At 46.4% G+C, this 22,494-nt stretch overlaps 1 protein-coding gene and 1 long non-coding RNA gene across 7 annotated transcripts in view; one reads left to right on the plus strand and one right to left on the minus strand.

Moving 5' to 3' along the window:
* rftn1b (raftlin, lipid raft linker 1b) overlaps positions 1-22,494 on the plus strand; it is a 263,821-nt gene that overhangs the window by 162,455 nt on the left and 78,872 nt on the right. For all 6 annotated transcript variants that reach the window (XM_023964740.2, XM_023964742.2, XM_078933636.1 and 3 more), the window contains one exon: positions 21,023-21,200. In XM_023964740.2, the coding sequence (XP_023820508.1) occupies positions 21,023-21,200 (178 nt within the window). The remainder of the gene's footprint in view (positions 1-21,022; positions 21,201-22,494) is intronic.
* Positions 15,442-18,581, minus strand: LOC144984617 (uncharacterized). The gene is made up of 2 exons (XR_013648415.1): positions 18,304-18,581; positions 15,442-17,883 (listed from the first exon to the last, which is right to left on the minus strand). It is a non-coding gene; the product is annotated as an uncharacterized LOC144984617 (long non-coding RNA).

Consider the following 22,494-nt stretch of genomic DNA (forward strand, 5'->3'; position numbering starts at 1 on the left):
AACTCGTCACGTTCGCCCATCAGTCAAGAAAAAAAACAAAAAAATGGGGTTGTTGCTATGGAAACGTCTTCGTTAGCAAATCCAATATTTGAAAACGAAGCCTGATTGCTGCCACGAACAGTTGAAATGCTGTGTCATTTTTCTGCGTTAAAAAAGGGGCTTCAAAGACAAATCAGGAGCTCTCACTGAGCTGGTTCTGTTTGTTCTGCTTGGTTTGGTTTGACCCAAACAGAAGCCGACGACCCGAATTTCCCGAACTGTTGTAGCGCTGGAGTGTGACGAAGCGCGCGCATCTCATTTCCCACCTATTGTCAGAATCCCAGACGAAACCCAAAGACAGCTGCCACTGAGGCACAGGAGGAGGCGCGTAATTATGAAAGAGATACAGCGAATTCAATTCTTCATAATTACAGGTGCGCCTCGCTTTTCACGGGGACATGTGGCGGCTCTGGCCCGCCTTTGTTTCCGGGGCTCGTATGACAGCGGTGGGAGAGTTGGCCTGTTGATCGAGGGGGGGGTCCTCATCTGGAGGACGATTAAAACTCCTGAACGCGAGTCGTCTCTAATTCGACCTAATTGTTTCTGAAGAGACTCGGTGATGGATTAGCGCTGCGTTTCTATTAGCATACGCCCCCTATCAGCCTCTCAGCGGCCCCCCCAGCACTGCTCAGCATAAATCACAAATCTGTCTCAGCCTCACAGAGCGAATGAAGGTCTGATGCTGAACATCAGTGCTTCAGTGTTCACATGTGATTCTTCTGGACCGATCCGAAAACACGTCAACCGATGACTCTGGCTGTCCAGGCATGACTGTTGATGACAAATGTGCAATTATCTTCTCATTTGGCTCCAGCAGAAGCTTTTAAAACCACCTTCGATGTCCAGGAGGAGAACATTATCTTTAACAGCTTTTTTAGTTATAATATCAGGAAATTAGGATGTGAGCTATCAGCTCTCCCGCGGCGGCACAGCCAGAAAAAACCTTTTACGGGTTTGCTGGGCCACATCTCCAGAACATCGTCAACATTTGAAGTTCAGACTGTTTGACCCCCAAGATGCTTTTTTCCCACTGGTGGGAGCGCTGAGTCATCAGTTGTGTAAACGTAAACGTGGAACGTACCATTGTTGTGCGTAAGACTGTCGTTATGCGTTGGTGAGGATAATGGAAGTTCCACGCCCTGATGACGTAGGGGTGATGCTGTCGTAGGTCATCAGTGCGCCACACTCTAGTTGTTAGTTAGGTGTGAGTTGTGGTCCACACAAACTTCACTCTGATTGTCCAAAATACTCTTTTCTACCAGTCAGGCTGGGGGTGTGACTCGCGCTTTCAGACAGCTGCAATTGTTGGTGACAAGTGATGTTAAACTATGTGTAGGTAAAAAATGTTTTAAATTATTGAAACTCTATTAGCTTTAGCTCTATAGAACTGGTGGAAGGAGTTACAAAAAGCTTCTGCTGCTGCCCTTTCCCACAATGCCAGGCTTTTGTTGGGTACATATGAATGACTTTTGAAGCCTGATATTATTAGGAACATCAACGTGTGGCTGAAGTCAAATGTTGTTGTTCTTTTTGGGTGAAAATGTTCTTTTGCAGAATGAAATGTGTACGAATGGGTCCCCCGTCGGTTTTAGTGAATAAAATCTTCCGTGAAGAGACGCTGAAGCAGGAAAACTGCAGCTTAGGCTGCTTTCATGCCGCCGCCGCCGCACTTTTTGTCATGCAGATGGCAGGTGTCCTGGCAGCACGCCGCCGTTCAGTCCGTGACTGTCGCAGTCATACCTGGATGACACGCGAAGAAGATTAAGGTTCTGGAATTAGAGTCTGAATCACGGAACGCTGTCGCTTTAAAAGGCGGATGAAACCATTAATGTTGCACAGCGGTCTCTGAAAAGGCCCAAAGAAAGATAAAAATGGATTAGATGTGAAGGTGGCGTCTGAATTGGAGTAATCCTCAGAATGTTCAATGCTTGAATGCTAAATGGTCCTGGAGACTGAGCCCAACTGTTAGTCCTTTGGTCCAAAAGAACCCCGACAAATTCCCCTTTTACCTGTAACAACAGCAGAGGAAAAGTGGCCGACAGTCAGCGGGGAGAGACATGTGAGTCTTTGAGTCAGGATCACATGACTCAGGACCTTCGGCGTGCTCAGACATTCTTCTCCCATCATGACTCCGACCGCAGACGGATGAGCTGCAGGAATGTGGGAGGATGGAGGAGCTCCTGGGACCACATAGATGGTGATGTATGGACGTTCACACACTCATCTGAGAGGATTGGATCTCTAGCTTCATCTGGCGACTCGGACCAAGCGGTACTGAAGGCTGCAGGTCTGTCAGTGTCGCTCTGCTAGAAAACATTTTCACTCTTCACAAACCCTGCAGCCAAATGAAAAGGCCCGGCCTCGGCCGGATGAAAGGAAATGCGACTTAACGGTAGATATTAGCAGAGATGGTCACTTTAATTTGAAGCATGTCCCGACATGAAAAGCGGTTAATCACCCCTGTATTTCCCCCCACGGGGGCAGCTCGTTCTGCAGGCAAAACTCAAAAACAAAACACTGAGCCGAGCAGAGCTGCATGACGTCCGACGGCTCAGACGCAACGGGACGAGGGAAATGACCCGAGTGGAAGAAACGGCGATGAAAACTCAACTGAAGAAAACAAAAGTTAGCCGTGGTCAAACTATTTAAGAAAAAAGTTTAAAATGTAGAGACAAGTAAACACTTATCAGGATTCTGTTGGGAACATTAAATAAAATTAAAATAAAAACACAATAAAATAAAAGATTATAAACAAAGTGCTTAAAACAGAGCAGGTACAATATTTCTGTAAAACCTGGATTAAATATAAAACTATATAGATAAAAGCAATAAAAAATAAAAAACTATAATTTAGTAAAAACTGTAAATAAGAAAAAAAAAGATAAATATAGATTAAAACTCTAGCTTGTTCAAGTAATCAAAACAAAAACTATGGAAGATTATGTTTATTTAAAGTGTTTTGAGGAAATATGGCCTTAAAACAAGTCAAATAAATAAATATTTAAAGCTAAATAAACTGATCAAACAAAAAGAAGAGTCAAAACTTCTGCAGATGAGCTTCTCCTGCTCAACAATCCTCTGATTTTCTCTGAGAGGAGAAAAGAATCTCTCCTTCCTCCTCTGTCTGCTGGACGTGTCGTTTTCTAGTCTGCAGCTCCGGAGGCGTCTCGCCAGTCGGGTCAACATGGTGTGTGTGTGTGTGTGTGTGTGTGTGGGGGGGGTATTTACACGCCTGAATGTTTTAAAGCAGAAGCGTCGTCTCCTTTTTCTTCACCCCAGACACGCCAATCTCCACTAAACTGCCACAAGTGACATCGGGGGGAAGGGTAAATTCAGGGTTTTAGGAGTGCCCCGCCCTGTGAGGTTACCACCTTCAGAGATTAGAGTCAATTATGACCCCCCCACCAACAGCACCCAGCACCTAATGGCGGACTTTAGACGCCCTCTGAACAGCGCGGACCCCGTCAGGCAGCGTTTCACGTTCTGAAATTCAAATGGACGCTGTTTTGCATTTCTAATGCCAGAAAACCCCCAATCACAGCGCCGGGTCGGAGCCACGAATGGGATCCTTTAGGGGGGGGGGGGGGGGGGGTAATGTCAGGGTGCACCGTTTGTAAAAAAAAAATCTACAACTTGCTAGCAGAGAGCAGGAAGTGAAAGTGACGCCAAAGCGACGGGCTGTTCAGACAGCCAGCCTCGGCGGGCTTTGATCCAGCAACCGGCTCATTTACCGCAGCTCGTCTCTGCAGTGACGTCTCCAAGCAACTGAGGGCTGTCGACGGCGCCCGGCGGACCAAACGCACCCTGGAGGCCGGCTGTCAGCCTGAAGAGCTTTGATGGAGGCGCACTAGAATTCTCCAGAGGCGGAGAAGAAAAACGGAGCTTTTAGTCCGTCTATATATAAACCTTTCTGCTGAACAAATTACAGGTAGTTTTCCCTCCATCAGGACTTCCTGTGGCGTTTTCTTGTAGCCGTGCAGCTTCAAGTGCAGCGGATGATTGGGCGCCGTCTCCTGGGAAAAGCTTTTAAAGGACGGGCTTTGAGGGGAAAATCCGGATTTAAGTCTCACGGGTGGAGACGGGCCGTCTGCAGGGGAAAAATGACCAAACCTGTACGGGAGCCGCAGGAAATGTCCAGGTCATGGAGAACACTTCCACAACACGTGAGGCGAAAGCAGGCGTGTCGTATAGATTTTTCTTTTTTTTAACGCCCCCCTAAATCCTGCAGACTGCACAAGGAGCCGGTTGTTCACGTGATACGTGCTCATGACTGTTAGAAATGAGGAAATCAGACACTCAGAGTAGTTTGTGTGGACGTCCTACGAGTATTTATAGAAAATGCAGCACAGCCTTTGCAGTAAGGTCGGTAAGAAGCCAGTTCTCTCACCTGACTAGCCACTAGATCAGGGCTGAGCAAACGTTCTGACTCGCTCTAAAATTTGCCAGAAGGGCCGGACCAGGAGCAGAGATGTGGAGTGATTTGGTAATCTACCCTATAGGAGAAAGAAATGCAACTACGTCTTTATGCTCCGTCTAGACAAGAAAAGCAAACTGCATTATCATTTAGCCAGCCATGCAGCTCATCAGTCTGTTTTGTTACCCACAAACCTTTGCTGCGTGGCTTAACGTGGCAGACATATGGAGTGATATTTACGCCGCCACGTTGCACACAAAAAGTTGCGAATGAAAATATTATATATTTGCTTTCAATTTATTTATTTATTGCATTTTTTTTTGCTTTCAAAAAATATTTTTGCGTTTGCAAAACAAATGTTTTTGCATGTGTTGTGTGTCATCTCGCTTTTCTCCTATCTTTGATTTTGTCTGTTTGATGGCAGCTTTGTCACGGTAAACTGAAACTTCTGGGTTTTAAAAATCAAAGATGGGAAAAAAGCGAGATGAGACACAACGCATGGAAAAACCTTTGTTTGGCAAATACAAAATATAATTTCGAAAGAAAAAAAATGTTTTTTTGAAGAAAAAATATTTAATATTTTTACCATTTGCAACTTTTTGTGTGCAACATGGTGGCATAAATCTCCCTCCCAACAGAAGCCTTCAGACTCCCCCGCTCATGGACATCACCACCAGCTGCATCGGTCAGCAGCCGATTGAGTCGGGCCGGTTGGAGGTTGAAGCTCTTCAGCTGGAGGGCATCTCAGCAGGACCGTTATCACCAAAGAGGCTTTTCTGCTCTCAGATCTTATTGACCTGTCCAGGAAAAACGCCGAGCTTCCCCTGGGGGCAGGCCGCCCCACCCATGTATACCTTCTGTTTCTCAGCACATGAATCAAACATTTACGTCTAAGCTAACGTGGAGGGAGGCATCTGTTCTTCTCCTCAGACTCTTCAGACATTTACTGAGATCAAATCCTGAAAAATGTCTTTAAAAGTGTTGCAGCAAACAAACCTACTTAACAAACCTGAACGCCTGTCTTTTTCCCTGATTTGTTTTTCATTTACTGCATATTTGGGGGGGGGGGGGGGGGGGGAGTTGACGTTTTTCTGCAAATCAAACATTTTTTTAATTATTAAAGTCCTACTCTGAGCATCCTTGATCTATTTTCTTTAAATTATGATGTTTTTAGCACTTTTTCTCTGTTTTTAGCCAAAATTGCAATAAAAGGCTGTGTCATTTTCTAGGTTATAGTTTCTGCAGAGCAGCAGACCTATGAGTTGTGGGCGGGGCCAGTGGTACTGATGAACCCCGCCCCCGATCTATTTCAAACGACTATATGTTCGTCTTCTTCTATTTGCACAACGATTTGAGGCGATTTTGTTAAAAACAAAAGAACATGTCTTACAACATGTTTTATTGGGGGGGGGGGGGGGGGGTTAAGCTTTGGGTGAGACACTTCAGTCCCAGAATAGTTCAAATGATTATTACCAGTCTACCAGCTGTCCCCAACTTATCCCCTTCCTTATATAACCTCATATTAGGGTGAGGGGGTGGGGGGTCTAGCCTGCGATGCGCCTTGGGGGGGGGGCTACTTGGGAGTGGCCCCCCTCCTACGGTTGCCGTCTGGAGTGGCCCCCCCCTCTTTCGGTTTTATTTGCACCTTAGACATGTAGGGCCCTTGGTAGGGGGGGTGCTTGGACATCACTGCCAGCAAGCAGCGGATGTCCTCCTGGCACCCTACCCGCCAATTTTAACCGCACCTTAGACATTTAGGGCCCCTTGGTGTGGAGGGTGAGGGGACATCACTGTGAGTAATCAGGAGATGTCCCCTTAGTGCCCTACTCGCCAATTTTAACTGCACCCCCCTTAGTACACACACCCCTCCCCCTTCAATATATACATTCAAACATAAACACACACACATGCACACAAACACCCTCTCAAACACCCATACACGCACACACATTTTACAAGGAAGGTGGGACCTGGGTCCATCTGTCCCCTACCCCTTCCCTGGTGGGGGGTGCGGGCCCCTTGGCGATGGCGGCCGTGTCCCTTGGGTGCCGGCTCCCTGGGCCCGGCGGTGCTCTCTCCGCACGGTGGGGGGGTTCATATTACACCTGAGCCGGGGGTGTTCGTGTCCCTGGGGGGTGGGTCCTGGTCCTTGCCCCTGGGCGCTGGGCCCCGCCAAACTTCCAACATGGCCGAGCCTGGTCGGGCCATATTTATAACATCCCTTGTGGGCCGCCCTTTTTTCCCCGGGGTTCCCCCCTCCTGGGCGGGGGCGGCGGGCCCCTGCCTTGCTCCTACCTGGACCAACCGTGGGCCGGGTGGGTGGCTGCCTGGAGTGCGGAGCGGGTCTCCCTTGGGGGGTCCTAGCTCGTACCTGGGGTCGGGGCGGGGGGATGCCTCGGAACTCCTGGGTGGTGGTGGGGTGCTCGTCTGGGGCTGTGGGCCTCCCTCTCCGGTGGGGCCCTGCGTTGGGCTCTTCCGGCGCGGCGGGGGGCTGCTTTCCTGGCTGGGCTGGGGCGGCGCTCTCTTTCCCTCTGCGCCTCCCTGCTCTCTGGCTCTGGGGGCCTCGCGGCGGTCCTGCTGGCCCTGGCCTGGGTGGCGGTCTTGGTCGCCCGGGGGGCGGTTGTTCCCTGCCTGTTCCCGTGTGGCGTTGGGGGAATTCCGGCTGCCGCTGCTGCTGCGGCGGGGGTATGGGTGTGGGGGTGGCTGGGCGCTCCTCCTCCTTCTTTTCACATTCCACCATCCATTTTAGAAGAACATAAACACTCACCTGAGCACAGGTGTTAGCTCACCTTTGCACTAATAGTTTGCATGATTGAATGAATGAAAGATTTCACACTAGTTGGTTTAAAGGCATAGGTATGCGTTCGTGAACACTATCTGTTTTGTGTGCATGTTGACATGTGGACATTTTTGCGGCTAGCAGGTGTGTTGATAATATTTGAGTGTGTGTGGACAGGCCCCGCCCTTTTTGTACTACATTTGAACCGTACCGTAACGATAAACAACCAGTAAACCTGTCTGCTCTATGCTGCTTCATGGTCTTACCCCCCTTCCCCTCCTATTATCACCCTCCTACCCCCCCCTCTCTCTAACATCCCTCTCTCTTCTTCCCCTCTTTCCTTTTCCGTCCGGTCCAACACCAAAGATTTTCAAACATGATTGAAATTAATAAAGTTTGGCCTCAATTACAAAAGGGGTTTATTCAGACATACCTTTGGTTTGTCTGAAGATGAATAACCCCTCTTGTTAAAATAAAATATGTCCAACACAAGAGGCCCTCAGCTCTCATCTGTCTGCCCAGCTGTTGGACAGGACAAGTTAAAAAAAAAGAAAAAAAAAAAAAAAAAAAAAAAAAAAGATTATTTTTAATAAGTAATAACATTAGAAACTCACAGGTTGGTATGTGTTTCATGTAAACATCACTAAATGAGTGCCAGCACGGCAAAGAAATGCAAACGTTGCTGTAATAATTATCCTTATTAGGACCTTGGAGTTTGGATGATTGGAAAATTGTTTATCGGTCTGTGTGGATCTAGTTTTCAATGTTTTTTTTATAAATAAAGTGAAATAAATATTGATTCAAAAAGAGGTAATCAGGTACAACAAAAAAGCTCACTTTAAACCAAATAAGTGAAGGATAAAAGTGATGCTGGGACAACCGTTTGCTGCAGACATGCAGGAAAGAAGACCCTGATAGTTTGGAGCAGTCTGTAGTTTAAGGTTTAATGTGTTTTTTTTACGGTTTAATGTGTTCCACGTGCAGCAAACCCCGCGTGACCTTTACTGCGACCCCCTCAGGCCGCCACCAAACATCTGCTTCTGAATCCTGCAGCCACCTGCTGTCTGTCCAAGACTCCCAGATTCCCATCCGTTTTGTACTGAAGCGTAACCTGATCTGCTGATCAATACCTCCTGTTCCCGCATCGTCATGTTTAAACGACCACCGTCTCCGGGCCTGAAACGGCGGTCGTTTCCGGGCGGATCTTTGGTCTGCAGCTGGGGATTTTGGGAGCCTTTCTGCACGCGTGAGCAGACATCCAGACCAAAGGAGAGTTTTATCTCCGAGGAGAAACATTAGCGGCAGAACAAGGATTAAACTGGAAAGCTCTTGAAGTGATAAGAGCAGGAATCGACGATTCAGCCTTGATTCTGTTGCAGAGTTTATCTGCTCAAATGTCCCTGAAAGGCCGGTTTTACTCACTGACTGGAAGGTGACAAAACCTGTATAATGATGAGGAGAGGTGATCGATAATAATTTCATCCTTCACCAGAATGATCGTCTCTTTTTGCCGGTTTCTTTTTCTGGAAAGCCGAGTGCCGACTCCCAGATATGAAGTCATTTTTGCGGCTGAGCGGGTCTGAACGCCGCCGCTCTCCATGTTTGCCTACAGGCTGCTGCAGAACGGCGTCCGTCAGCGCGGACCAGGAAGACATGGAGGATGGAAAACCAACATGAAGCTTTCACAGCCTCCTTACACTTCGGCTTTATGTCCGTCTGTATGGTGGAAATAACCATTTCTGGCATTAAAAATACGTTTATGATGACAGCAGGTTACAGTATTTATTCTGAAGTGACAGCAGAACATCCCTATTTAGAACCAAAGAGATCCGAATGGAGAATTCAAACTTCAACAAAATCGTGTTCATCTGATCAATGGAGACATGAGTGACCTTTCATTACAAGAAAACAAAGACGGAACTGAGTACATGAGGTAAAATATGGATGTTTTAACCATGGACAGAACATCAAAACTGGACTGGACCCCCCCCTGGCGTTCCAAACAGGAGGAAGCTATAGACTTCTAGAGAGAAATAAACAGCTGCTTCTATTGGTCAGAAGAACCATTCTGGATCTGATACCTTCTTTATTTTTTCCCAGCATCCTCTTGGTAGTCCTCGTTTTTTTGTCATGATATTTTTTCTGTAGTTTTCTGTAGTGCCTCAAAAATCGGCGGTTGCCAGCGGGCCCCCCACCTCCAACGTTCAAAACATTTCACAGTTTTCGTTACGTCCGCTTTTTCAGGTGGTAGGAGTGCCGCCTTCAGACAAGCTCGCTCCTGATAGAAGAGAGTGGTTGCCACGGAAACTCAGACTGGTTACTGACGACGTCTGGCTCCAACATGGCTGCATCCAAACCGTAAAAAGATGGCGACTGAATTGACTTCATTTGTTTGGAGCCGGAGGTTTAAGTTGAATAAACTCCTTCTGACTGTTGGGGCTAGTTCTAAGTCCAGACTTTATGTCTTTAGGGGTCGTTTTAAAGCAGAACGCTGGTTTCTAATTGGCTGAGTTGCATCGCGGTCGACTGAAGGAGAGCAGGTCGGTTTTCCTTCAGCAAAAAAACGACAAGAATCTGCAGACGAAGGCGTGCGAGCGCGGCTGAAGTCATTAGGGGGATAGAGTGAGTGCAAGTGTGTAAATGAGGGGGAGAGTGATTAAGTCCATAAGTCAAAGGAGAGGGGGGGCAGGTAGAGAGAGCATGTGAGGAGTACAGGAAGCAGACTCTCCCACCGACTCATTAGGTGGGTAATTAAAGCACAAAGCTGTGGCCCCCGGGCTCTGCAGAGCTGCTACCCGCTAACGACAGCGCTGGACCTCGGAGGTCGCCACAGGCTCCACGCTCCACAGTTCAGCTTTCTTTATCATTTTTATAGCAAACCTTTGTGACAGAACTCATATCGGAAACCGCTGAGTGTTTTCGGAGCAGTGTTAGATCTGATCTTCTTAACCCCCCCACAGAACCACAGACACACTCCACATGGGTTTGGATACCAACCACTGACTGACAGGAGTTCATCAGAAATTCACCTCTAGATTAAACCCGCCCCCCTTCCCCTTTACTGAGAGCTCAGAGTAGCTTGTGGCTCCGCCCAGCGTGTTTTTTTTACATCACAATAAGATCTTTTTCAAACTGCTACTCAGGAAGCTTGATTTCCTTTATACATGTCCTCCATCGTGAGAAAAACATCCCAAGAACACGTTAAAAACACCAAAAACGCCATTTTCGGCGGTGTGCATCCTCAAAGTAAGGTTTTGCTGTCATCTGGAAAAAACCCAACGGCCGAACGGCGTTTCATTTCACCATCAATGATGTATCATGGCTGCGTTTTGGCTTAGCGGTCGCCATGTCCGATGAGGCCTCGACCTTTGACCTCTGCGAACTGGTCAGTCACAGAGACGACATAAGAACAGGTTTCCTTCAGACCTTCTGCTGCTCTGGTTCCACGGCGAGGACAAAAAGACGAGAGGAAGCAGCCTCTCACCTCCAGAGAGGAGACCCTTCATAGCCTCTCGTCTCCACTGTGGGGGGAGGGCCTGGAGCTTTTCCTGCTGGGGAGGAGTCAGAGACGGAGAGGTGGGGGGGGTGCGCCCCTGCCGAGATGACAAACAGGAAAAACAGACCGCAAAGGAGCGTGGAGGGAAACTACGGAAGCAGAGGGAGCCGCTGACATTTCCATTCTGAGGCTGTGAAGGCTGATGGCGAGAAGCAGACCTGCAGGAGGTCTTCACAGGAGAGCAGAGCTCCTGAGGACAATAAGGCCACTTAATTGGACACTGAATAACGATATGACGACTTCACAGAGAGCAGAGCGGCGAGGGGCCGTCACTTCCAGAGAGCCAATTATGGGATATTCACAGACTTTCTGCAGAGCAGCGTCAGGCTGAAATCTGATTAGTTGCATTATTACTTGGAGACGTCTCCTGATTTGTTTTTTTCCTCTCCTTCGCTGAAGCTTACATGAACCTGCTTGAACTCTTTTTCTATCCAACAAAACTAGAATCCTGTCTGTTTAGGTAGAGAACTGCAGATTATTACCTACAAAACCAGCTTTAGAGGGTCGATTTAGGAAGAGTTCTGCAGGAAAAAAACGATTTTTGGAAAGATTGTTGCTGAGAAGTTTAATCATTTTTTCCCAAACAGAAAATTGTCCCCTGGAATCCCCTCTTTAACGCCGTGTCACAAAGCCACTACATACATTTTCCAAGTCTTTTTTCTTTCCCGGTACATGTGTGATAAATGTAATTCATGCGTGTTTCTTGTGTTGGTCATTCTCATGTCCGTCGAGGGTTTCAGGCCGACAGGTCTTTACTTGAACTCGGTTTTGAGCTGTTCAACATTTTTGGTCGGTTGAGAATTAGGCAGTTTATGCCTTAATTTGACGTAGTATTTACACAGTCATTAGGTCAAGTTAACACAAATTAATGTGAATCTTGCAAGATTAGCATCTTGTGAAGTTTAGCCCAAAACGCAGAGTCAGTAAATCACTCAACGCCGCTTTATTGTCACTTTCAGAGTCCTGCTAATTCATGCCTTTATCAAATCTTTATTACGTTTTTAGATGTTTGGCATAAAAGCCCTTTTTTCGTTTAACAGTTTAACCCCTTGAGTTTTTACATTTGTCATTTTTGTTGTAATTTTAATTTTAGTTCAAGTTGATATTTTCTGTATGTTTTTTAGTTTTTTATGCCGTTGACATTCGGACCTTGAGTCTGTAATAACAAATTCTGTTCTATTAGGAAACCTTCAAAGAAAAAATCCCTTCTTCGCAGATTTCTGACCAACTGGCAGCAAAGGAAAAAAATACCTCATATTTTTAAAAACAGAATAAAATTGTTGAGCATAAATAGGTTTCACTTTAAACCATTCCTCTGCGAACGGCAGTTTCATTTTCTCTGTTCAAATCTAGCTCCAAAAATGTGGAAAATCTTTGTGGAGCTGTTCTTTCCTCATATGCAGACTTTTGTTTTTGTTTCCAGGCTTTAAATTTTTGGTGAAGGCAAAAAAAAGAAACGTTTTGGTTTAATTTTGTAAGAAAGAGTTGTTGAATGTATTAGTTTACTCTTTATGGACAAAACTATTACATTTCAATAAAAACTATTTTTAGAAGCTTATTTTGAAGAGTCACCTTTTATAATTGAATAAAATTCAGACTTAAGATTAAATCACTTTTACTTTCTTCTTGTCTGGACCGCCAGCGTTCAGACCATCATTTGAAAGCTTTTACTTTGAAAATCTGCACGATTTTAGCCTGAAGATGAGAAAAGATTTAGGTGTAAGATCATTTTTACGAGAGACTATCTAAAGTTTTACTGGTTTATTCGGAAACTGTTTGTCCTCCACGGCTGCTGTTTCACTTTTATTATTCTGTAACCATGAGGCCAAATCGGCGAGCGGCGGCGGCGGCGGGATCAGAAATGGGCTGCAGTGGGTGGATAATATATGCCAGGCTATTTTCTTCGGCATGCAAATGCGGTCGAAGCCTTTCTCCCGGAGGTGGTGCGTGTGCGTGTGTGTGCTGAGCCTCAGCGCTCCAATCTTTCAGCTTATTAATTTCATATTTACTCATTTATTTTTAAATGTGATGAGTGATGGAAAGGCGGCGGGCTGCGGCTCAGAGGTGCTTACATGGCAGATGGGTTTATGAGCGGAAGTAGGCCGGTGTCAGAGTCAGGGATTCAGCTCAAAGATGAGGTTGTTTCTTTAATATTGATAGGAATGGAGAATAATGCGAGGAAGTCTGATTTTTCTGCAGACTCCACTCTGAAGCCGCTTTTGATTTTCCAGGAATTGTTGCTGAACAAACGAAAGTCTCTACGTGAAATGACTTGAGGCAGCCGAGTGTCTCCTTTGAAAAGAACACTCAAATTCAGGAAATTAGAAACTAAAGGACGTGTGTGGGTCTTCCACTGAAAGCAAAGCAATAACTGATAGTTTAGGACAGGCGTGTCCAAAGTTCGGCCACCATTAAAATTTCCACCAGGCTCCTTTCATAAAATCGATAATGGTAAATGGCGTATGCTTATATAGCGCTTTCTACCTTCTTTCGAAGGCTCAAAGCGCTTTACAGTCACAGTCCCATTCACCCATGCACATACACATTCACACACTGGCGCCAACCTCCCACCAGAGCCAAGGTGGGGTTCAGTGTCTTGCCCAAGGACACTTCGACACATGGGCGTGCAAGGCGGGAATCGAACCTGCAACCTTACGATCATGGGTCGACCACCCTACCGCTACATTTTAAGCAGCACCGTAAAGACACACCTTTTGATCAGGTCTCCTCCTTTACCTCTGGGCCTGTAGTGTCCACGGTTTTTATCAGCCTTTAGACAACAATCTTTTAAGAAGAGACCTCCCATCACCGGCCGAACAGGAGAAGTGAGGGGGTGGAGTCAGGGCACGCCTCTCTGAGGTAAATCTAATCTAAACATGATGGTTAACCCCTTAACACCTGCCCTGTCACCTGTGACAGCAAAATGACAAACATTCTTTTGAACAACCTATTCCTTCATCGTAATTCCAACGGATTCCAACGCAGAAATAAATCAACTTTTCTTTTCCAATATTTGCAATTAGCGGCAAAACATAGCCAACGTAAAGTTAGCTATGTTCCACGCCAGAATCTGTTATGCTGAGTTTACACCAAATGCGATCCGTGTGTCAAATTTGCGTCGGCCGCCTCTGTTTGGACACGCTGCGAATTTGCTGCTGTCCAAAAATGTGTTCATAAACTTCAGACACATATGGGGGGAGGAGCTAGCGCCAAATGTTTTTAGCCTGATCGCTACATGGAGCTTTGTCTATGAAGATCTCACGTAGAACGCATGGTGGTCGCCCAAATCACGCCGCAGGACCTTTTGATTGCGTTGACCTAACATCAAAACTGCCCCCCCCCCCCCCCCCCGCTGCGCAAATCACGTTTGGTTGGATTTATGCTAATTGCATAAACAGTCGAGGAGAAACTTGACTTTACTAACGTAAAATATTGTAGATCGGCCCAAAGCTTCTTTTCTCTGTCAGAATCAGCTGGTTTGTGTTGTGTATTGGCATCATCACTACCCTAAAATGTTGGATTTCAGCACAACCTTTGTTGCGTTGACTGCGTAAACAGTTGAGGAGTGATGCTAGTCAAAAGAATGCTAAAGCTCCAGTGTTAAAGTGTTCATCGTCCGCTACATAACAAAAAAGATCCGTGTGGAGGAAAACCTCTGGGGGTTGACTTTTAGGTACCAGAAAGCAAAAGACGGTCTGGACTCTTTCCAGTTGATGGACTGGACTCCCAAAGAGCAAAAAAGCCTTGATTTGGATGTTTGCTCTCATTTAGGTTTTGGTAAACTGATGTGAAATGGGATTCTTTTATTGAAGTAAAAGTTAAATCTTTACTGTGACTGAAGTAAAGAATATTGCTAATATCTTTTTTTTAATGGCTTATTTCAAGCAATCAGATAAGAATAATACACAAAAAACACTACAATCATCAGTTATACATTCATATAATGACGTATCAAATTAAGGATGATTAAACATATTAATAAATGTTGCTTGAATGGGAGTGGAAGGAAGCAAACTTCTATAATCCCACCCCTGTTCTACTGTAACCATTTTATTACATGATTTATCAATATCTGGTTCATAACTTTAAAGATGAACAAAGATGAATTACTTAAATTATTATGTAAAAACTAGTTTAGTAACTAACTATTTTAGAAATCAACATGGCAAATGCAGATCAGTTATCCAAAATATTTACAGATTATGTTACTTATAAAAATCATGTATATGGTTAAAAAATAATAGTAGATCAGTAAAATAACATAACACTGTTTCAAAAATCTTCATAGCATAAATTGATCAGGTATCAGAAGTTAAAAATATGTGCAGATTATGTTTCATTAGGAAAAATCATGAATCCATTTTTGAAAGGAATACATGAAAGGATACAACGTAGCTTGGATTTTGTCAAGAACGTTTTTAAGGTCCTAGTAGTCACCTGTTGCTTGGTTTTTCTTAGGGGCCGTGGTCGGCTCTCTTTTTTTTTGGAGAAAATTAACTTTTCAGTCGCTTGAAGATAGTTGAACAGCCGCCGTGAGCCACACGCGTCCGTGCTGTAACCCGGAACCGGAAAGTTCCTCTGAGAGTTAAATATCTGAGCTGGTCTGTGCTCAGACATATTAGCACATCGGTTGACATAGCAACACAAGAACAACAGCATTGACTCATTTAATGCTGAGTTTCCAACGTCTGTGGACGCGATTCTGCAGCTTTTTTCCACTAGAAAGGTTTGACACCCGACCATTTTCTACCAAACATCAAGAAGCCTCTCAGTGCAATTATTCAAACCACCTTAAGTGGACTCTTTCCCAGGGGGGGTCATGATGTATAATTGCCAGATGTCGGGAGCATTTAAATCCATCTGGGTAAGTGGTGCCAAGGTAGTTACTTTCACGTTATTGACATGGCGGTAATGGAACTGAAATAATAAAAACACAGAAAATTGCTCGCCGTTCTCTGAACAGACTGACAGACACTTTTTTTTTTTTTTTTTTAGATCCTGCGTTCACTCAGAGGCTGATCTGTGTTTTGGTTGGAAACCTGCAGCTGACAGTCAGACTCATCTTTGATGGGGAGAAATGTGCAGGCTGGTCTGCACAAAGCAACCACGTTCATTCAGGAACACGAGTACGATTTTACACATGAGGAGCAGCTTTTAGCTAAAAGGACGGAAATCACTGCATTTTACAGTTTGTTGCTTCTGAACTTAAAGATTCACGCCGGTCGTCTTCAGTTTTCTGTTTTCAAAGCGTTCTCTGGGGCCTTTTCATTAGGATCAGGACGTTTTTAGACAAAATTCAAAAATCTTTGTCGTTTTCTAGGACATAGTTTCTGGAGAGCTCTGCAGGCTCAGAGTAACATCAGAATGGAGCAGAGCAGGGAGCTTGTAGCTCGCCAATTGTGGCTTTCACATCCAAATTTGAACTAAGACATAGTCAGGAATTCCGTTTTTGACCTTAACGTTCTTTATATTTGCTCATCACCCAAAGTGGGTCTATAGCCTGAAATGTTTTGGGTTCTGATCTGAAAAATTAAGACGTAGATGTGCAGTAAAAACACAGGAAAGTGAGGGTTTTGGGGTTTTTCTCAGAATAGTCCTGAAATGCAGAATGAAGCTGTTGTCTCTTATTCCATTTCTGACAAAGCGAATCTGCAAACAGTCTGCTCCAGTTAATGTTCCCACTTTTTCTCCCAGCTTGCCTCTGGTGGCCGGTGTTCGCCAGCGGAGCCGCCATCGGCGTGTGAATGTGTGTGTGAAGCGCTCTGGGCCTTCGAGGAAGGTAGAAAAGCGCTCTAAAAGTATACGCCATTTCCCATCTATATATATAGATATGAGTCTATTAGTTCCCAGTTATTGAGGCTGCTTTCAAATCATGAATTTGTCATAAAAAAAGGAGAGTGGATTTAACTTTACATTTTTCTGTCTCTCTAGTCTTTTTTCTACAGTCGATCTTCACGTAAAGCTCAAGTCAAATGTTTGTTTTGTCGTTTCAGTGACCGTTGAACACATGCTAAATCTCATCCTGCAGCACATTTCTCCTCCTCTGACAGATTCCTGATAACGTGGCTCTAAAAACACAGAAACAAACACGGCATTTGCTGTTTTGTTTGCCAGAAGCCTTTTTCTACTCATCACCGCCACCAGGCAATTTGTCCCTGTGACTGCGGGGATCTTCGTTTCTTGTTGATTCGTGCGATACATTTCTTCTTGGCTCAGCGAGACAAATAAAGTCATTATCTGCCACTTCATGTAGGATTTGGCAGCCTGACGTCTGACGGACCGGCGGCTCCTTCAGGAGATCTGCAGCTGTGACGGGGCAGATCGTTCACCCTCTTCTGCCCAAAACAAAGCGGCTCTTTTCAGAAAACAGGATTCCAAGACTCGGAGGAAGTCGGCCGCACTTTGGCTCTGCAGATGAAATGAAACCAACAAACAAGGCGAATGAGACGCGGACTGATAAAGAAATGTAGAGTTTGTTTAAGGGCCTCTGGATGAGATTATTAGCGGCTCACGCAGTGATTAAAGCCAACTCCAGAAGCCGCCGCCGGCCGCGTTCCCACCGCCTAATTGAAACCATTCCTTATTTACCCATGTGAGCCGAGCAAAGTCAGTTTCATTCTCCCACCTCATGAAGCTCGTACAGAGATCCCTCCAGGGAGGGGGCTGTGGGTTCATGTTGAGCTAAAACGACAGAGGAAGGAGGGAAAAACAAAACCAAACACGGCGGAGGGATTCATTCCATTCTTCACGGCGAAACAGCCAAGAAGCAGATGAAAACGTTTCAGCGGCGGCCTATTTCTTATTGTTGAACCCCCCCACGCTTTTGCAGATGGAACGCTCCGGCGTTACGCCACAGCAGGGCCGTCTGATTGAAACATTTGGATGAGTATTTTTAGCTCCCGTTTACCCTGAAGGGAACTCGTTTGTGTTGGTTTTTTTTTTTCTTTCTCCTCTTTGAACCTGCGGGGAAGAGTTTGGACTCCATCAGCTCCAGATCTGCTGCAGACGATGGGATTTCTGCAAGTCGTCCCCGCAGCCGACCTGAGGAGGCGTTTAGACTGAGGTCACACAAACCAGCTTCTTCAACAGCAGCAGCTGCAATCAGTCAAACACAAAACAAAAACTGATGTGATCAGGAGCGGCGTTGACCCAAAAACGAGACCCTCTGGATGTTCCTGCACTGTTATGGCAGACTGAACATGATCTGACTGCTTTAACGCACAATTTACCCACAATTTACTGGCAGAACAACATTTAGTCCATTAAAACTTTGTTAGTAAGTATTTCAGTATGTTTAAAGAACAATAAACAACAAAATAACGAGAAGTGTGAATGTCTGGGGTTGCATTTATGTTTTTCTACTTTTTTCTAAACTCTTAACTTGCTATTTCGGGCGGCAGTTTATCGAAACTTCAAACAATGAGGCACATTTCTTTTAAATTCAGGTGGCTGCCATGCAGGAATCCAGGGTTCGATTCCCAGAGGGGAAGAAACAATGGTACTGGGGGCAATTACCATATCAATGGCGAGCAGTTGACATCACTCAGTGAGGGTCCTTAGGCAAGACCCTTAACGTTACCGCCTCCCGAGCGCAGTTCAGCTGCAGCTCACCGCTCCCCCAGGGGGTGGGTCAAATGCAGAGAAGAATTTCCCCATTGAGGATATAAAATAAAGTATCTGGAAAAAAAAAAAAAAGACGTATAAAAGTTAAGGACAGCAAACACAATAATTATTTCAAGTAATCTGAAAGGTAAATTTAAACATTAGACCTAAAATATATTAACAAAAAAGACTTTAACTTTAACCTGGTTTAACTTAAAAATGATGTAAAATCTTTATGTGGAAAAAAAATGTAACTTTATGACGCTCAACCGATGTTCTTATTTTTTTGATCAAAATCCAAACGAAGCATAGAGACCTGTCGCCCACAGAGACCTGTCGCCCACAGAGACCTGTCGCCCACAGAGACCTGTCGCCCACAGAGACCTGTCGCCCACAGAGACCTGTCGCCCACAAAGACCTGTCGCCCACAAAGACCTGTCGCCCACAGAGACCTGTCGCCCACAGAGACCTGTCGCCCACAAAGACCTGTCGCCCACATAGACCTGTCGCCCATAGAGACCTGTCGCCCACAAAGACCTGTCGCCCACATAGACCTGTCGCCCACAGAGACCTGTCGCCCACAGAGACCTGTCGCCCACAGAGACCTGTCGCCCACAGAGACCTGTCGCCCATAGAGACCTGTCGCCCACAGAGACCTGTCGCCCAAAAAGACCTGTCGCCCACAAAGACCTGTCGCCCACAGAGACCTGTCGCCCACAGAGACCTGTCGCCCACAGAGACCTGTCGCCCACAGAGACCTGTCGCCCACAGAGACCTGTCGCCCACAAAGACCTGTCGCCCACAAAGACCTGTCGCCCACAGAGACCTGTCGCCCACAGAGACCTGTCGCCCATAGAGACCTGTCGCCCATAGAGACCTGTCGCCCACAGAGACCTGTCGCCCATAGAGACCTGTCGCCCACAGAGACCTGTCGCCCACAGAGACCTGTCGCCCACAGAGACCTGTCGCCCAAAAAGACCTGTCGCCCAAAAAGACCTGTCGCCCACAGAGACCTGTCGCCCACAGAGACCTGTCGCCCATAGAGACCTGTCGCCCACAGAGACCTGTCGCCCACAGAGACCTGTCGCCCACAGAGACCTGTCGCCCGCAGGTCGTAGGGACTAGTTAGGCAACACGTAAGGGTGAAGTAGGTGAGACTCGCCCCCAAATCCTGCAGACTGTACAAGGAGCACATTAGAGCTGTTCACGTGATCCGTGCACGCTCCTTGCTGCAGCCTGACTGTTAGAAATGAGGAAATCGGCCAATCAGAGTGTAGTTTGTGTGGACGTCCTACATTCAGATGCGTATCACGTGCACAACCTGTGCGTGTGCCATTTGTGCACAGTCAATAGGGATCCAGTCCTCACATCTTACTAATGACTAGAGAGTGGCAGGAGGACGCCGTACGACGGCATCACCCGTGTGTGGAACTTTCATTAGCCTTGCAACGATGCACTTACCCCACGGATGACAATGATATTCCATTTTCATCACGTGGCTTTAGATATACAAGACCTCAGACTGCAAGACGCACCTGTACCTTTCCACGACCCCCACGGACATGTTAAGCTCACCTGCTGGTTGTTGCAGACCTTCACCTGAGAAACGTTTTAATTAAAGTTCAATTTATTTGACTACATGTGGCGTTTTGTTGATTTTTGTCAATATAAGTGTGTTCAGTCGTTGAAAGAAACGCAAAACGACAGTAAACCTGAGACAACACGTCAGTAGGGATTGACCCACAGCTGTGGCATTGTGGGAAACGACAGGCTCTGGCTTCTAATCTCACTCAACTAAACACAACCGTTTTTTTATGTCCTCTTTGTCATTTTTATTGAGTAGCTGCTCTGTTGAAGGGGCTGGGATGCAGCAAAAATGTTATTCATTACCATTTTTCAAAAAAGCGTGGAAGTCCAGGCTGCCGCCGCCGCTCGCTCTGACCTCCCCCTGAACCTCCACTCATCCACCGGCCTGTCCTCCCGTGCAGCCTCATTGACTTTAATTAGCCATTGCAGGGTTTCCCATGTCCTGTGACAGTCTGTGCAGACAAGCAGACCTTTCCTCAACCCCCCCGCCATAAGGGGAGAGAGAGGAGGGATCCTGGCGACTCTCTTCTGTCCATCTAAGCTCTCTGATGCCTCTCATTGAGACTAAAAACCGTGCTGTCGGACATTCGGAGGAAGTGTTTCCAGCTGCTGTGGTATCGAACCCGAGCGATCGGCTCCTGATTTGGTTTAGATCCTGTTGAACAAAAGTCCAGATGGAGGAGACGGAGCTAACAGTGGGTGACAGACAGATCAGTGCTGCAGTCTGAGCTTCACCTCAATGACTGACGACAGAGATCTGACAGGAGGTTCAGGGTCAAACTCTTCCAACACACTTTATGATACGATGTTTATCTCATTATTTCCCCCTAAGGGATTCAGACGGTCGCCCCTGAAGATGAGAAAAACAAATGTTTACTTTCAAACACGAATAAACCTCTTTGCATCGTTTAAGCTCTTATTATTTTATGTATTGCTAAATGTAGAGAGTGAAAACCACAGCGTGAAGGAAGCGTTCCAGCCTCACGCTGAGGTCCGACCCAAACCAGCCCAGAGAACGGTTCTGACCCTCCTCTCCCCCCTGCAGGAGGAACCTCCACGCTGCGCCTCTCCTCGGTGCGGGAGCTGCCCGCTCAGCTGCAGGAGCTGTACCAGCAGGGCTTCGTCCTCGCCGCTGTCCACCCCTTCATCCACCCCTGCGGCCCCGAGTCCGGCAGCCCACAGCACCACCTGTACCGGGCCATACTGGTCCGACTCAGTGATGGGTGAGTTCTGATCTCCGAAGCAGTTTTTTTTCTTTCTTTCAGGTTTTAATAACACAAACATGACTGCACACTCTGAGCCTTCATTAGTCCAGTTCCGTTTGAGCCAGGATCTGGACCTGAGGCGGGGAATTTCCCGGGTCAGCGGCACTCGGAGGGATAAAGAATGAACCCGTCCTTTAGGGCGTCATTATCCTGATGGTTAGAACCAGACAGGAAATGGCAGAAATGCTGCACCATCTCAATACTTCATCGGTTCAGAACCAAACCTGGAGACGGCTTCAGAACCTCAGACTGCGTCCAAACACGGCTTCCCCACAGGCTCTGACGGCGGTGAAAATGCGACGTGATGCGTCCAGCTCTCTGACGTGTCCAATCAAAGTTAGCGCAGACGGATTCCTCGCAGCTTCTTCACCGCTGAGAGGGCGGAGGGTGATAATCGGAACCTGCGCTGCACATCAGACGTTTCTGCAACCGGGAGAACCAAGACGAAGCTTCCCGCTCATAAAACACCATCCAATAAAAGAGGAAAAGAACAAAAAGTTTGGCTGTTTGTTGCAGACAACCATTCAAACGAGCAAAAAGCAATTATCATGTGATGAGAGAAAGCTGGGCGATGGAGGGAATCTGCTGGCGTTTCTGCTCTGCCTTTCATCCTGCCGTGTTTCTCCTCCGTCACCTTCTTCACGGCAGTGACAGCTTAATTTGGGTTTGTCAAGCTGTCACTTTTTATCATTATTTGCTGTAATGTCGACCGAGATGAGCGCCCCGAGGCGTGACGATTATCCCTGCTTGCTGTCAATCACCAGACAGCCTCGGGTGAAGCTGAGGGTCTTTAAAGTCTCGCCCTCGCCGTCCGGACCTTCACGGGCTGCTTTCCCTCCTGAATAGTGTCCAGATCCGAGAAGAAGGCGGCGCAGATTTCCCAAACAGCAACCTGGATGTAACAGAGATGATTGGAAAAACGGAAGGATGCAAATTTAAGGAAGTTCTTCCAGTAAAGTTGTCAGGTTTTGTGGTTTGTGTAGACCAGCCAGAACCTTCTGGTCATCGGGATCCAGTCCTTTCTCAGTTCCTAGGGTCCAAACAAAACATGGAGAAGCTGCATTACGCTTCTATGGTCCACAGATCTGGAACAAACTTCTAGAAAGCCCTAGATCAGCTGAAAACAGTTCATTTCAATCCACCATGCTTATTTTTAACCTTGTTGTAAAGTTTTATGTAAAAAATGTGACGTGTTTTCTAAATCAACCCGCCTTGTCAGTGGGAAGAGACTGAAGAAGGAGGCTGGGGATCC

This window comes from Oryzias latipes, chromosome 16 (genome assembly GCF_053564925.1).
Source record: "Oryzias latipes strain Hd-rR chromosome 16, Olatipes_Hd-rR_3.1".
In the NCBI taxonomy this organism is placed as follows: Eukaryota; Metazoa; Chordata; class Actinopteri; order Beloniformes; family Adrianichthyidae; genus Oryzias; species Oryzias latipes.